We start from the raw sequence: 18,338 nt of genomic DNA, 5'->3' as shown, positions 1-18,338 counted from the left end.
TAAGTATTCCATATTTCAATCTAGCAGATGTTATATAATATCTGGCTTTGCCAGGGTCAAAAGTATTATTTGAAATATATCTTTATTTTTACAGAAAATGTAAATTGAAATTTAATGAATCAATGGAGTATAAAATGTAATTTGGCATGTTTTATATTTATGTTTTTTGTGTTAAGTATAGAAAAAATCCTTAGAACCGTTTGCCATCCCAGCATTTAAAGCAAAGAAGTTTAACAATTACTACGGTGCATGTCCTGTACACTCACTCATTTTTTTTAATGATTTGTGAGTAGCTGAGTTTTTTTATTTACAATAAAGCAATGCTTGATATTTTCGAACGTATTTGATTTTAAATGATTTTAGTTTTTGTACAAGTTGCTGACTTGACTTTATCAAAAAAAGGCTCGGTGGCAACTCGGTAACAAATGACTGACAACTCAAGGACATCGGTTGACAACTTAATTCGAATGATATATTAAAAAAATATTATACAGGGTCAGGTTACCGTAGTTACATTGGCTATATACATAATCTGATTGTTTTATTTGGATATTTCTTAGCAAAAAATGATAAAATACTATATTGTATATTATAGTCTGCCATAATATACCATATTTTTTCTACTGTTTGAACGAATAATAGTACTTTTATAATATCTACTCTAAAATAACTAATTATCAGCGTTAATAGATTTGATGAATATACACATTTATGCGGGTGAATGATTATAATAATTGAAACGAATAACAATACACACGTAGACAGAGATCAATTTATCAATTTGTTGTACTATTATAATTATGTACAGTAAATAGTAACATCAAATAATACGCTACAAAAAAAAATGTATATTCAGTTTATTTGAGTATAATATTTATATACTTTTGAATCTTTCTTATTTCTGAATGAGGTACTGGTTATTTTCATTCAAATTTTGGTTAGAATTACAAACCAATAATTTTATATTATGCGTTAATTTATATACCTATATACAAAATTCTCGCACTTTTTACAAGACAGTGAGTGAAGGTAAACATGGAATTGAATCATCACCACAGTTAAATAATATTGTGAAGCCATCGAAATGGACAGTTTTGTGTGATTCAATAATATGCATGTTTATGATTTGAGATTTAAAATTATATGGTAAAACATAGTCAAAGTAATACTAATTAGGTCATTAAATAATCCTTTAGTATTGGTATTGAGATAGATTAAAATGTACAATTGTAGATACTTGGTTTTCTATACAATGTCAAGTACCTACCTAGAATTTTATGTTTACTAAAAGTTTAACATATTATTTAGCAATGGAAATATTTCAGATTTATTGTCGATAACACCACTGATAAGTACCATAACTATCGAGAAGTAAATAGTTATCCAGATTTACTGGAATCGTTATAGATTTTAAAAATCAGGTATTTCGGATCGGGGAAGAATTTATGCGGTAGGATAGATTTTGGCGGGCGAGGGAGTTGAAAGGGTGCGTTGTTTGCTGTAGTGCGATAGATTGAGAGAAAGTGAAAATGTTACGGAGAGGTCTTGTCAGAGAGTTTTTACCACCTTAGTGGCGTTGTTAAGGTTGGGTAGGTCGCGCACGGCGGTGTGGGTGGCCGTGATGCCCAGACCGATGGAGTCAGTGCCCGTGAGGATGCGGAACGCCTGCCCCGCCGCTCGCGCCATGCTCTCCGCTGGCCGCTGATGAACAACCCACACAGTCCCCCTTATTACTTACCCCCCGACCCGCCCCCACTTACCTGCCTCGCCTCGCCGATGACATTTGTGTCTTTCGGCTTGGCAATAGCGTGGCTAATTCACCACGGAAAGGTACAGATAAGTCTCGGGGCGGGACTCGGATGGTCATATATTCAGTTTTGTTAATGTTAAATGTATTTGTTTTTGTGACAGTAACGTCGTACCAATAGTCAAATATCTAAATATTTTGTATTTTTCTTCAGTCTTCATATCGGTAATGAACTTTATTATATTTATGATATAGCATGGATTAGTACATCTATATTTGGCAAGGGTTTTAGAAACATAATTCTTTTATTGAAGACGCCATCTCATAAAGTTTCGGACGGTACTGTTTTAACAAAATTTGAATTCTGTTATTTACAGAAATACCATTGTCAATGCTAGGTTGCGAGAAACATTAAAGCAGAATAATCTCTACATCATTCCGACCTTACAAGTGTTTATTGCTCATTAAACTTTGCCAAATGTGAAACGTTCAATTCCTTTATAAGGTCTGGTCATAAAACATTTGTTTTTCACTAGCAAGACAGTGTGATATTCATGTGCCAGATGCAAATTTAACACTTTTATAGTGATATTACATAATATTATATAATTTCAACCAGAGATGTCACTGCATTGTTACAGTGAGTGGGAAATTAATTATAAAAATAAATACAATATGCATAAAATGCTATAGGTGCTTCACATTATCAAAAATTATTTTATAATCAATCCAGGACAACAGGACATTTATGTAGGTCATATAGCCAAACTTGTTTAATATAGATTTTTATATAACAGGAAGGTATACTACATACAATCGAATATTCGGATAATAAAACTTAAATAAAAATATTGTATTGAATACATATTCTGACAAACCTTAAATTATTAAATCACAATTGTGACTAGATCATTGCAATAGGTACATATATCAATTGTACGTAAATATTATATTAATATAATAAATTTACAGTTTTTTATTGTATAAGTAGATCGAATGGCTTCTTTTTAGTTGTGATTGGATAGAATTATTATTCCAAATATCATCGACCCAAAATGGTTCCTTCTACACCATTGTCAGAATATGAACTAAATGTTATTATTTAATTATACTATGAGGTAGTAAATCTGAAATCAAGACACGATAGGTACTATTTATTCAATTAATTATTTACTTATTTAAATAAAATTCTTACCCTGATGATGTCAAACAAGAAATTTCCTGAACCACCTCCTGAACCACTTCCGGAACTGCTGCTGTCACCGAAACCAAAGTTCAGGAATCTGCAAGAGTATTTCAACAGAAAATTGTATCTAATTATGAACACTTTGAATCAAAGATATTGAAGGAAGTCTTTCTGTATAGAGTTAGAGACAGATCCTAAATATAAGTATAGCAAAATGGTTACTAAGACTAATAATTAAATTAGTTTCTAGTCATTTCAAATTTCAGATAAATTTTTACAATTTTGAGATTTATTTGGCAGGGCTGCACTGAGATAAAATTATTTACATGAGTAATGAACCATCATTCTTTTAATAGTTTGATGAAAAGGCTCTATGGCACGATTTGACATAACCAAATTACCAAACCATTTGACCAAATAAACTGATCAGTCTCACCAAGCTTACGAATAAGCAAATTGAATGTAATATTGGACAAGGAGCTCATTTTTATCATTAAAATGTAGAGTTTCGAAGATCATATAATTTTTCATGAATAATTTATAGTTTGAATGCATATTAAATTAAAAAAAACATCGTTTCGTTTGAAACATAAAATCTGAATAACTTGAAATCATTTTTATTTATATTGAATCGAGCATCACTCTTTTCACAAAGATCTTTTTATTAGTTAGAATATCCATTAATAATAACATAAAACAACTAATTTTGAAAAGCAAATCTTTTTAGATACACATCAATTTAATTAGTATTGTCACTAGATGTCTAAGTAAATCTGCAGAAGTATAGTAAGACGTTCTGTTGGTTAAAATAATATGGGAAATCGTGTTGTGTCTGACCTCTTATTTCTGTTTTCATCGCTAGCGTCAGCATCGGCATCGTCCAGAGAAAGGTCATCGATGGCGGCTCCGTTTACTCCAGAAGCAGCACTCTCTTGGTCAGATGCCACATCGTCTTTGTTCTCCACCGTCTTTTCTCCCTCCGGCTCAGCGAACTGCACGCGGACCTCCGATTGCTGGGACTCGGCCTCGGACAAGAGATTCTCCTCAGCGTTCACACCCGAAGTAGCCTGAAAACCACCCATTTCTGAAATTCTACGCGTCACCGTTTAGTTATGTCATAAAGACGCCGTAATATTTGATTAGTAGTGCGTGAACGGCGTGAGACCGGCGTTCCAGTCCGTTGGATTTTCGCTCGATGTCAAGAGGCGGTGACCGATGCAGATCCTCGTACGTCATTATGTACATTCGATCTGCCCTGTTAATGGTGGAAAGATGATAACTTCAAGAAATATAATGAATGAACGAATGAGCTCTGAGGATTAATGTCGGCTTCTGTTAGTCGGCAAAATGCTGCAAGAAACGAAAATTAGAGATATTAGTAGTCGAATCGTTTTACGAAAGATGCGTTTTGGAGTCTTCGGCTGTCATATTTGCCGAAGATGTCGAGCGACCGGCTGTGCGGTTTTACGATCGTCTCTGGCGAAGGCGGCAAGGAATGGGTCGGGAAGAAAAACGGCATTGAAATTACCGTAGTCGCGGTGCTAAGGGAAGAGTCCGTGAGGTCGGCCTCGGGAGCACCGCCCGAAGTCACGGTTGCGTCACTTTCGGTAGATGCGCTCGAGGAAGATGTAGAAGAAAGAGTGGTAGGGGGATCGGTTAAATCCGCTAGTTCAGAGCTAGAAGTCTCGGTCGAAGGGAAAGATTCTGTGGAAGAAGACAGTTCAGAGTCTGGCGTCGGAGCCGACGAAGATGCGGCCTCAGTCGAGATAGACTCGGAGTTAGATGTTTCGGATGGGTCTGATTCCGAGGTGTCAGAGTCGGAAGATTGAGATGAAGGAGTGGTGGCGTTGACGGCGCCGGAGGATGATCGTTCGGAAGCTTCAAGATTACTTGCTTGCACCTCGTTATCTGCCGTCGATTCGGTGGTGGTGCTATCGTCGTCGTCGCCGGCGAAGCGGTTTCTCAGCGACGGACTAGACTGATCCGTCTTGGAATCGTCGTCTTCGTCGCTATCGTCGTCATCGTCGCCGTCCGGCCCGTAAGTCGGCAGGGATATGGAGATCTTGCTGCCTCCCTGGCCGGAGCCGGACGTCGAAGATGTGGAGGAGGTGGACGAGCCTCGGCCTCCTATTGCGCCGGAAAGGAGCGACCGCCCTACCGTTCGGAACAGGAAGCTCACAATCTGCTGAATTTTTCGATCTATTATCTAGAACACAATGGGACACATGTTCACAGTGGCTCCAGTCAATGCGTTCAAAATTTGGAAAAAATTATCATTTAAAAAAATACTTATAATAGCCAAAAATTTCATAGATATTTTTTTATTTAAAATCCTGTTACATCGACTATCCATTTTCATTTTAATTGGTGAGATATTATCAGCTGTTCCATCTCGTCTTCTGTTTTTTTTCTTCTTGTTATGCAATTTGCAATCAGCTGGCTCGTTCGATTTACTGGGGATACTGTGATTAATTTAGTCGACGAAGCATGACAATCATTACGAAAATTGCATAGCAATGTATTCCAATAAACTGTTGGTCTATTTATAATATTATTTATATTATTCTGTACAAATAATCACAAACAAAACAATATAATTAATCAGATAGTGTGACACACTAACTCTCTTGATTGTTATCGATGAGTATAAAGCCATAGGCAACTGGGCTAAAACATATTAAAAGTACGAGATTATAAATGTCAATTATTAATAAACATTCGGAAGTTAGAAAGTGAAATACGCGTAACTGAATGATTATTATTATTTATTGAGACTGCAGATAAATTGAAGTGACCACAGAGAATAGAGTATTTTACATTAAATTGTAAATACTATTGATCAACAATAATGGTTATATTCTGATTATTGATTTTAGTATTGTACAATTCCATTTGAATCGGTATTAGAAACCCGGGTTTAAAAACGATTGAAATATAATACTTAGTAAAATACTTCAAATCAATTAGAATTTACATTCAGATTCCATGAAGTATCTACAGTCAATAGTATCAATAATAATAATGTTAGAAAATCAAATAACTAATTAATGATTATACAATGTACGTCTTCTCATAAAGTTGACAAGAACAATGATAATATGCCATTTAAATTACGTATCTGTGTAAAGAGAACAAAGTGTTTAATCAATAATTTATTATTATAATAATGTCTTTGATATTTTTGAGTCAAAGTTACATATCAAAATGTTTTCATAAAACGCAGACACCGCCATTATTTTGGAAATCTGAAATTATAGTTATAGCTCCTGAAAACATGCTAATAGTAATAATATTATGAACGAGTGGGTAATTAATTTTATTATGAGTGTTAACATAATATTTTTAACACTTCATAATGTATTCATGTTGAAATTATTATTATAATATATTCAAATGTCAGAGTAAAAGAAAGTTTCTTTGGATATTTTAAAAAATCGATTAAAAATAATAATATGAAACAATGCAAATGATCTCTAATGTTTTTTTTTATTTAGAATATTCTAATCACTAATCATTGACATCGTTTTATTATACAAGTTATTAGGCAAAACTTTCTTTTTTACGAGCATAATAATTATAACTGAATAAGAATATTTGCATACAGTCATTATGGGAACATAAGAAGCAATGTTGCATAATCGTGTCTTCAGCTTCTATTCAATAAGTTTCAACCGAAGACAAATTTAATAATAATGTTCATCGTGTGAAAATGTAAATTACACTTTAAATAGTAACTCTGTGATAAAGACTTATGTAAATCAGTGATGCACAACCTTTTTATTACTGATGGTCGTGTTTGCGGCAGATCATATTCTATCCCGATTATTAGATAATTAAATTTTTACATGTCAGGATATTCCGGTAACTGCATTATGTACACATCTAAAAATGAAACCTTTAATTTACGGAATATCAGAAGCAAAAAATATTAAGTATTTATTTTTACAATTCGACATTTTCATACTAATATGATGTGCCGCACAGGGACGCTGTTAAGCCCGCTGGATCGGCGAACTTATAAAGTTCGCTGGATGTAAGTAGTAGCAAAAAACTAGGGAAAACTAGAGATTGAGAATAGTGGAGATAGACAAGGGAGGCCTTAATCTGGCAGTGGATAGATCCCGGGTGATGATGATGATAATTAATAGGTGAAAATATTTTACAACGTTTCACTAAAACTTGTATAGGTGTTTATTATGATATGCAAGTATTTTTCGCCGCGATTGGCCGCAATAAATGCCATAGATGCGGGCTACGGGTTGTGCACCACTGATGTAAATATATAATCCAGTAAAATACACATATAATTAAAATTATATACCACAATGAAATATATTTTCTGTATTATTTATAAATATGTCCTGAAATCTCTGTAGGTAAATCACGATCTGTAAGTAGACGAATTCAAGAGTAAGTTTGATAATAAATCTAATTATATTCATAATAAGAAACGTTTTTGAAATTATATTTTATATATTATAGTGCAGATAAAATAATATATGCTGTAGAACAACACAAAGTTTTTAATCTGTAAGTCATAGGCAAAAGGTTGGGTATCACATACAAGAAATTGTTCAGGAGAGAGTACAGTGTAAAATAATGGAACATACTGAGTCGTTAAATTTATGTTTTTTTTTATTTGTGTCATTCTGTTTTTATTGTAACTGACAGAATATTATCGTTTTGACCTTTTACTTTTGATGTACAGATTTTACTTTTTAATCGTAATATTATAAACAGTAGGGTACCTGATACACATAATATTGTGAATGCTCCTAAAATTTCCAAGTAGCAATACTGCAGTTATGATTGACATGCATGCACATCGTGAGAATCGTGGAATAAAAAAGCCTTTAAAACGTGTTGTTATTATTATTGAAGGTGTATTAGCATGAGATGAGAAACATACTTGATTGCATGCGTTCATTATAAAACATATTATAATGCAGTATCAGATTTACGTGATACTCGTACATGCGATTAGATAAACATAATTAAATTGGCCTAAATGTTAAAGTGGATTATTCTCATATTCACAAGTCAACAAATTTAATGCACCTGCTTCATTATAATTATTTACACACGCACTACTGACATAAATTCAGAATTAATATTAATACTAACAATTTTAACAACAGAAATAAATACACGTCATATATTATTAAAAAATGCTGTGATTAAAAGTAGAAACGTATTTAAATAATCCAATGTTACAACATCAATTAATAATTATATCACATAAATTTGTTTTTTTTTTCTATAAATAACACAAAAACAATAAATAATATTATATTATCAATCATAAAAATAATTAGGTTAAGAAAATATAATATTAATACATACTTATTATTATCAAATCAGTAAGAAACTTAATAATTTATTATAAGAAGAATGACTGTCAATAAAATTTAACAAAGAAATATAATCAACTGTCTATTATTATATAATAGTAGTGAATGTGATATAATGTAAAATGCTATTTAGGTACTCTGATTTAATATTGTAATTTAGCAATGTAAAAAAATGGGAATGGGATAACTGGGTGCCAGGACAATTGGGCGCCACACTATTGTATGAAATAAATAGACGTTCGTTACGATTTTATACATAAAGTAGACGAGGAATTTTAATCAGTTTCTATCTACTACTTAGTTAAGTTTTCATTCATTTTGCTCTTAATAGAATGTTTTTTTTATTGCGGATTGAGAATTATCATGCCTGAAGCTTTACTTATATAAAAATAAAAAAAAACACTCTTCTCGTTTTAATTTAAATATATAATTAAATCATTATTTACGTGTATATATATATGTACATAATAATCCACGAATGTCTATTTCTTCGAATTTTATTCGATTGCGTGGTGACCAGTTGTCCCGGCGCCGAATCGTCCTAGACCCTAAAAAACTTCTGTGTGTATGTGAACCATTTATTAAAATATATTATGAAATATTTATAATAATTATATCTGAAAAAAAAACATATATTTTGTTTTAAAAAAATATATTTTTACGTGGTAAAAATATCGAGAAAACGACTGGAAAATACGTAGGTATAGATTAATTTAATTTTTCAACCGCATTTATCTGTATATGAAAGAATGAATTTTGTTTGAGAAGGTTAAAATATTTTTCTAATAAGTAAATCCACATGTACACAGACTTCAGAGTGTATAATTTATCGAGAAAGAAAATTAATTTTAATACTCTCTGTTTTATTTCATACAGGAAGAAAGTATCACTAACATTTTTATCAAACTGAAAAATTTGGATCGTAACTTACGCCATTTTTCAAACGTTAACTCGATTTTAATGCACAGGTAATATACTTACATTTAATGTTTTAATATCTGAAGAAAATATTGAATTATTGTACAAAATCTATGCCGACAAAAGATTTAGTATGACATCTTACAAATGGTTGTTTTTAAAATATATGGTGTATCTAAATTCTATAGAGTAATAAATTAGTTGTGAACATTTTCATAATCAGTCATTCTAAATTTTCTGTCAAGTTATTTTTAAATTTAGATCATTCGAAAAAATATATTCTTTGATAAACTTGGAATGTATAGAAAATCTTTATATATATTTGAATTTGGAATATTCTTTCAAAGCTAATTAAGTCTTACCTTAGAGAGAGATGGGAACATCTCTCGCAGTATACCGATTGTTCGTTTGTTTCTTTCACCTTGTTCTGAATTGGGTTCTCCTAAATTTAATGAGTCTAATGTTTCCTGAAAGAAGAAAAAATAGTTCATTAGTTTATTTATTAAAAGAATACTCATTATTTCCAAGAATATATGGTATAAAATGTGATATGAGATTCTATGGTATTTATTCAGTAAGTGGGGAAGTATCTCATAATATGTGGTGCTTTGTCCTCAAATAATGATTCATTGCATTTTACCTAAGAAGTTGGTATCAAATAGCCATCATAATAAACATCTTTAGGTCATCGGATGCTAACCACAAATGTGACGTATTATGTAACCACAGACCTAATTTACCCATTTGACATAGAAACAAAACGAGTAATATTTATAATCGATTTAATAGCTAGCAATTATATCTACATATATATATTGCTGGACAGTGATTACCAATATTTTGTGTGTGGGGGAATTATTAAATAATGATATAAATTTTAGAGAAACCCTTCGGTCGATCGTATCGTTAGGTACGCCAATAGTTTTAACTAACTTCAATTTCAATTTAAATTAATTTATTTTTTAGCATATTGTGGACATTACAAATTACAAGATTAAGACGTTCAAACATGACATGAACTTTTAATTTCATATCTGAATTACTGGTTATACATATTTAGATTAGATAAAATATGAAAAATATGCTGGACATAAAAAACGACAAGGAATTGGTTTGGAGAGAAATTGGTGGGTACGGATGCTAGAAGAAGTCAATATTCACATATGGTTGTAGCTCCAAGAAGAAGAATTACAAAATGTTGAATAATAATATATTATATCCAAGCTCAATTTTTAAAATGATTAATTGTTTTAATATGTCACCTAACTTTTTGCAAACTTTTGCAAATTATCACGGAACCTAGTTGGGAATCACTGACCTAGACAGTTATTAAGCAATTATTGTTATATTAATTTTATTGGTTATTAATCGTTACAAACTCAATTCTATAAATTGCAAAGACATTTATGCAAGACATTTTATTTTAAATGCGAAAGTTTTTTTTTATTTCAAGAACAAATATAGTTGAATGATCAAATTATTATCTATGGTCAAATTGTCGTGAGGGCATTCATTATATTTCATTATTTATCGTTAATAAAATTAATCGGTTGACTATTTCAGATTTCTCTGGAAAGTCTAACCGATCATTTTGCAAAATAGTGACCTTGTGCCACAAGTAATGGTGGTTAAGCAATTAAAATTTTAATAATGTTCACCATTATATTATAAAAGTAAGTAAAGTTATTAAATCAATTATCACGCAATGACTACGCTTAGTAGCATGAAACTAGTATTTTATACCGATGTCTTACATAACTTTTGACTACATCCTATTTACATTAATAGTATTCGAAGAGAAATCTGGAAACGGCATGGTCATCACGCAATAGATACACACGGTGATTTTATAATAATTTAATTGTTATAATAGCCATAATTGACAGTGAAATGTAAACGAAATGTGTTATACATATACAATACAGCACAAGATTTATGAATGAAAATTACTAGATAAACATTTGAATTCAATCATTTTAAAAATAGAACAAATAAAAATATACATCCGTTTTAGTTTGAGGCAGATTCGAATTAAGCGCTTTTGCACCGATTACAAAATACGTACAAAACATTATTGTATTTTTCACTAACGAATCGCATAACGGTGAAGTCAAAAAATATTTATAAATCAGCTACCTAAGTATAATATCAGGCCATAACGTTGCTTGACCATAAAAATACAAAGCACAATTGTTCAAATTCTGGTAATAAACATGTAAAGTTGTATGGTTATATTGTTATTAATATTAAGCTAAATGTAATCAAGTAGGTTTTCTTTTTAATAACAAAATCTAAATGAATATATTAGTTGGTAGTTAATAATTTAGCATAACCTACATACATTGTATTTTATTCTATTATCGAGTGTTAGCACATTTTTTTCTTCCATGACGTGGAAGTTTTGGGAAATATATAAAAATAAGCCAGCATAGGTGTACGATTACTACTATTATTCCCGATTAATATTACAGGTTTAAGGAGGACTTACTGAATTTAAAAAAAACTAACCAATACCATCATATCGCACCCGGGGAATAATAGTGGCACAATTCGAAAAACATGTTTTTGCATGAGAGCAGTTTGAATATTTTATTTTGGTGTGTTAAATCAGTTTTTTTTAAATTTACTATATAATAGCGTTAAGTTGGCACACTTGACTCATTTTTAATGTTATCCGCAATAAAAATGGCACAATGATCATTGTGCCACTATTTCTGTTTGAATTCAAGTTAAATATTATAATATGATAATGACAAAAATGCTTTTAAGGCCACCATTATATTTTTAAGAATTATGCCGCTATTTGTGTGGATAGAAATGATATCTTGGAACATTTCTGCATACCTAACTAAAAAATGACAATTTGGACTTGTGCCACTATTATTCCCCGGGTGCGATATGTATTATATATTCTTAATTCAATGAAAACAAATAAATATGACTAAAAAAGTATGCACTATTTTTGTGGGATCGCCTATTTTTTTACCATGTTCGATCCTAATAAGATCATAATATCCCCACAATGCCTTCACGGAGTGAAGGTGTATATTAACAGAATTTTGTTTTTTTACGATACAAGCTTTTTAACCAATTGTAACCTTTTATGTTCATACTGTGACTCCAAACACAAATTGAAAAACAAACTGTGTGTTTGACAAACTCCGGATTCGAACCTGGGATAAGCCGACACGTGTGCCGCTCGGCCATTGTAGTTGTTTGGTAGATAATAATTTATAATAACCTGCAAACATTATATTTATTCTATCATCGAGTTTTAGCATATTGTTTACTTCCATGTGGAAATTTTGAGAAAATGCAATCTTAAAATAAGCCAACAATGTATAGGATTATATTATATTGTTCCAGACTAATTATATCACATGTAAATAGTAGATTACGTGAGAAAGTTTTCTCTTTAACAATCAGATAACGAGATAGCTGTATGCGTGAAAATAAATTATCACGGCTGATTTCAGCATAATTTATTACCTGTATTTAGATTAATCTTTGATTGATATATTTTAATATCATCTTTATGTGGATAAGTATATCAATTTCAGTGTGAGAAGAAAATATTTCAGTTTTTTTTTTCATTTTCTTTGTTATAATAATATAATATCTACCTACATACATATTATATTAATAGCATATTATGAACCGTTAGAAACTATTTATCAGAAGCTGATAGAAGTGGCTGTCTACGAAATTAGATGATAAATCACTTGCCTAGTAATTTATATGAAAACACTTATATACGCACGATCAACTATTAGAACGATTCATCACTAAGCAGAAAAAAATATTCATACAAGTGAAATTACCATCTATCAGCATTTTGTATGAATTAGAAAAAAAATTGTTGCTGTTTTTTCGTACAGGTTACATAATTAGTACAACCGCTAGGCTTAGATGCTTGGTGGGGGCGCGGTATTATGAAAACATGCAGATGTGTGAGTATTATAGTTACCTGTGCGACTTCCGCAGGTGCGATGATTTCGATGATTTCCGGTCTGTCGTCGTCGAGTGGTGCGGGGTCTGGTGATGGGGCGGGTGCTGCAGATACTTGGAAGACCATCGCGATCACTACCGCCAACCTCAGCGTCATTCTCAATCGCGCCATTTTTTATATTTTAATCTGAAGAAGACAACATAACAATCGTATTAATATATTTAATAAATAATCTACTATTAAAGCGAATACAGATCAATGGTTAATTTAAATACGAAAATTTGTTAAATTGTTAGGTAGGTATCTACATAGCGCAATTGCTATGGAGAGTTAACATTGATTTATTTTTTATAAATTACTCATTTTTATAACAACGCTAAAAACTAGTGACATCTGTAAATAGTATTCTTAGTATGTCAACGTAGATAATATTTGTATGATGGCGTCGCATTTTAGAGAAGTAAGAAACATTTCTAAACAAACGTAACATCATCGTTTATAAATGAGTTTATCACCATTCCCTAATTATTAAAAACAATGTGGTCCGGGTTACGTATTTCTCTTACATGATGAGCATTATCAAGCATGTATGAACCATAGCCGAGTAATTTTAGTATAGTTTAGACTGTTTAGAGCTTGTCCAGATGACGCGTGTCTTGCCGCGATACATCGCGAGTGGACAACTCAATGAGGTCACATGTACCTGGAAATCGCGGAAGTCAAATCGCACCATCTGGACAAGGCCTTATTCCCAAATATTCGGTATAAGGTGAATTTACTAAAACAAATTGAGCATGATAGTTGGCGATACAATATATAATATATATCATATTATTTAATAGTATATTTGATACCTGTCAAAGTGTATTTAGTGTTATACTATTCGTTTATTTATACCCTCCCTCCAGAAACCAACCTTCGTGACTAATATAGACAGATAGATGTATTTATATTGAATGAAAATGTGTGTTCATTGTTTATAAACTTTACAATGATAAAATTTGCGTGATTCTACTAAGGTTAGAAACATAAGATTACAATAACAAAAAATATTATTTTTGTTATCGTATTATAAATTAGTTTGGTGGCGAGGTATATACCGCAAACCATTTATTTTTATAACACTTTCTTATATAACATATTAGAAAAAGAGTGGGTAGATACGTAGATTAAAAAAAAATGAAAGTTTTTAAAATAACAAATATTAAATAAGTACAAAAGTTTAATGAACTTTTATAATCGATTATAACCTCATGAATTTCTTGAGCATAAAACGCAAATTTAATGTTTTGATGACATTTTAACGTTTTTACGGCTTCCTTATATTGATTTGCATACATAATTTGGAACACCTCAGAAATATACATATTATAAAGAATATTTTTTTTAATATTATGGGTACCGAAAGCGATCGAACCTGGATCCGTTACATGCCAATGTCAATGTGGTTAATTAAATAATTAAGCAATCTGTACCATACTAATGACGACAAATTTTACCAACTATGCGACAGATGTTTATCTTAAAATCACAAAAGATGATCGCAAATATTAACGGAACCTCGGATACATAGCGTACGCATTTCGTACATAATCTATGTTCAATAACAAATGCTATACATATTCTTAAGAGCATACATAAGTGAAACGGCAAATAATTTTCAGCAGTAGGTGGGACGAAATTTTTCACTCGTCGCCATTAGGAGACCGACAGTCGAGGTGTAAGCACGTCAATTTGTTTTGTGATGGCGTCGGAGGAATATATTCTTAAATCGAGTAAAGATGACTAAAAAACGTTACCCATTTACTTGAAAAAGAAAACATGTCAATGAATATAAGTACTATTATTATTACTAATACAGCAATAACATAACATTAAATGGAAACGTGTTGAATTTTTATGACAAATTATATTTCGTTCGGCTCGCGTCATTTGCACAATCTGCGCATCGCCTAGTCACGATCTTTTTAGACCATGCCTCAACTGAAGTATAGCCTTAAGTATTATAAATTAAGTATTAAGCAGTGTATAAGGATACATAGTTGAATTAAAATTGTCGATTTACAATCAGACAATTTGCAGAATATGTAAAAAATATTTGCCAAAAATTTGCAAAAACATCCTCATTAAGATGTAGATAGAGTTAATTTTAATTACATATTTTATGCATTTAAAAAAACGATGTTACAAGAATAAAAATTAGCACAGTTTGTAAATTTATTATTAAAAAAAACAGTATTTATCTGGATACGAAGAAATTTGTATGAGTGAGTCTTGGAACACATGAGCACAATTATTAATAGTTTACGCGCGATCTTTTTGTTTTCAAAGTGTTCATCCAGTTATAATATCGATGTTTCTAAATATTTAAAATTGAGAAAAAATATTTGATAGTAGGTACTACAAGGAATATTGATTGTGAAATCAATACTTTTTAGGAAAATCAAAACGAAGTTGAGTTGTTGAACTTATAAAATAAATAATTATTATTACCCTATTATTGATTCGACTCATCGTTTGGCATATTATCTAAATGTAAAACTTATATTCTTTTTCTTTTCGCATAATATAGAGTTATTAGTGACAGAATGTAGTGAGTTTTTACGTCATCAATACAATGTGCTATAAAGTAAGTGAATATTTTTTAATAACAATATAAAAAATATCGTCACTACTAAGATGCATGTTCAATAGGTCATGGCACTATTTTTAATTAATCATAAATCAGTAAAAACAACAAGTTTCTCTGTATCGCTGATCACTTATGGGGCATCGACTTTTTGCCAATAAAATTAATAAAATATTCACAATCAAATGCAAGTGATATGAGATTGGAATTATGTTAATTGAATTCCTCACAAAGCACAATCGTGTAATGTTATTTATTACATGTTTTATTTAGCTTCTTCCCACTAAGTTGTTTTCTGATTTTGCATAAATTAGCAATGTAATTTAAATAAATGCATCGCATTATTCCGTGTAAATATTAAAATTAGTGTTGTATGTAATATTCGATTCCGCTATTTAAGATTGGTCAATATGGGGTCATTTTAAATAATCCTACTAAAAAGTGATATGAACTCAAATTTTAGGTGTAGGTACGATTTGAAGCTGGAAATTCGGTGATTGTTTAAATTTAAAAGCGATAAAAATTTCTAGAGACTATCATGCAGATATTTAATTCACGTAAATAAGTATTTTTAAAAATATAGGTTAATTACAAATACTGGTAATTCGAAAGAAAATATAATCGTTGTTGAAATATTTTACCAAAATATTTTTTGTCGTATCTATGTCAGTGATGAATAGCCGTTTTGACAATGGTTTAATAATCCCAAACGCCTGCAATAATCTTCAATACAAAACTGCAGAATTATCAAAAAAATCCATGATGACTATTTTGATAATACCCAACATTATTGTAAAATGAATAACTTTCAGTTTTAAAATGAGATGAATTTTTCTTCACATTAATTTATTATTAAATATTGGCTAATAACGATTATCAAGGAAGAATAAGTGACGATTGTCAGCTGTTCTGCTAGGCCTTGCAGGCCACGTAAAATTAAATCAAAATTATTGTGTATTTTACCTACTACCTACATATTATTATTACCTACACTTATTTGAACATACCCAATCTTCTAACACTATGTATGTAGGCATATACGTTGTTATATTTACATAGTATTGTTATCTGGCACACTTATAAGAATAATTAAAATGCTATAAAGAAAAAGGTTACCTACATTTAAATATGTAAGTTTGTCTGACAGAATTCAATCCATTTTCCGGCGTGTGCGTTTTAAAATTAATCGTAGTCATGGAACTATAACAGAACAACGCTCAAGTAGCTCAAGCGATGGAATTCAGTTTCTAAAGTTGCATAGAAATGTGTGCTTAATTGAGGAAGTAACAATAAAAATGTATGCATAAATCCTGCCAAAGTACAAGCAAACTGTCTGAATTCAGTAGAGTTAAAGACGGAAGGAAGAGATACGCGAGTGTGCAAGAGGTAATGTACACAAAATATATCGCTCTGATGCACTTGAGGATGTTTATGTATGTTAACAATTATTATTTAAATCATGAATGTCTGCTTGAAATATAATCCGGATGCATTAAAAAATATATAACATATCAGAGCTTGAAATGGGCACTCTGTCGATCGCAATTATTTGTTAACTAATAAACCATTTCTATTATTGAACGAATAATTCACAAGATTTTGAGAATGTAACATTCCATATATTGAACATACATAACTTTAAAACATCTCAGATTATATACCCACTAGAAAAAATCATATTTTGAAAAAAATGCTCGGCGGGATTTGATCCCGTATAACCACTGGTATCGCGCCAACTGTGCATTTAACTAGTTAAAATTATTGTCGTAATTAGATAGGAGGCTCATAGCATAATTGGATAATTTAATATATAGTAAAACTATCGTATTGTGTCGGGTCTTCAAAACTAATTCCTGGAATGATATTAAAACATGACTGTAGTTTACTTTTAAATCACTGTTTCTCAAACACAACGTTTTTAATTCTAATTATTATTCTAATACGCCGTTGCTCCGAATATTGCATACAATTTATTACATTAGTTAAATAACAATAGTTTTGTGTTAAAAATTAAATTACTCAATTAAACATGGTCATTATTCACGATTAAGCTCTTTTTAGAAGACGTAAGTAATTCATATGTGGCGTGTCTTAAAAAATCAATTGTTAATGCGATCTGGCGTGTAATGTCAAAGTTGTATATTATCATTTAGACTTTTTTTTTAAAGATTTTATTGTGTTATTCAGTTGTACTTGTATATCTTTAAGCCTTGTAAAGTAGATCTGATGATACCTTAATACTTTCTCTGTATTGCAATTAAAACTGATGCGAATCACAATCGCATTGTTTCACTAATCCTTTTATAACGTACGGTTCGCCCGACGGTGAAAACCGTTTGTTTGTCATATGAATATTTTGATATTAATTAGCTATTCAAACCGATAGGCTAAATGGCAACTGACTATCATGGAAAGAGAAAAGTTTATTGACATTTTATCGTGTGATGAATATTATATTATGATGCGGCGAGCATAATACTATTCATTATGGCAAATCGCTTTTGCATAACTTATTTCTTTTAACATAATATCAGGCGTCTAATAACAAAAACTTCCAT

General features: G+C 30.9%; 1 protein-coding gene across 4 annotated transcripts in view; it reads right to left on the bottom strand.

Moving 5' to 3' along the window:
* The window catches only part of LOC147065569 (uncharacterized), a 63,665-nt gene that overhangs the window by 2,346 nt on the left and 42,981 nt on the right, over nucleotides 1–18,338 (bottom strand). For all 4 annotated transcript variants that reach the window (XM_085956596.1, XM_085956597.1, XM_085956600.1 and 1 more), the window contains 5 exons: nucleotides 13,170–13,337; nucleotides 9,565–9,669; nucleotides 4,834–5,139; nucleotides 3,771–4,000; nucleotides 2,943–3,030 (listed from right to left, as the gene is read on the bottom strand). In XM_085956596.1, the coding sequence (XP_085812722.1) occupies nucleotides 2,943–3,030; nucleotides 3,771–4,000; nucleotides 4,834–5,139; nucleotides 9,565–9,669; nucleotides 13,170–13,322 (882 nt within the window). In that variant the 5' untranslated portion in view covers nucleotides 13,323–13,337. The remainder of the gene's footprint in view (nucleotides 1–2,942; nucleotides 3,031–3,770; nucleotides 4,001–4,833; nucleotides 5,140–9,564; nucleotides 9,670–13,169; nucleotides 13,338–18,338) is intronic.

This window comes from Rhyacophila brunnea, unplaced genomic scaffold (assembly GCF_057557595.1).
Source record: "Rhyacophila brunnea isolate RB1 unplaced genomic scaffold, BYU_Rbru_1.0 scaffold_6, whole genome shotgun sequence".
In the NCBI taxonomy this organism is placed as follows: Eukaryota; Metazoa; Arthropoda; class Insecta; order Trichoptera; family Rhyacophilidae; genus Rhyacophila; species Rhyacophila brunnea.
This window is presented reverse-complemented; position numbering and strand designations above follow the sequence as displayed.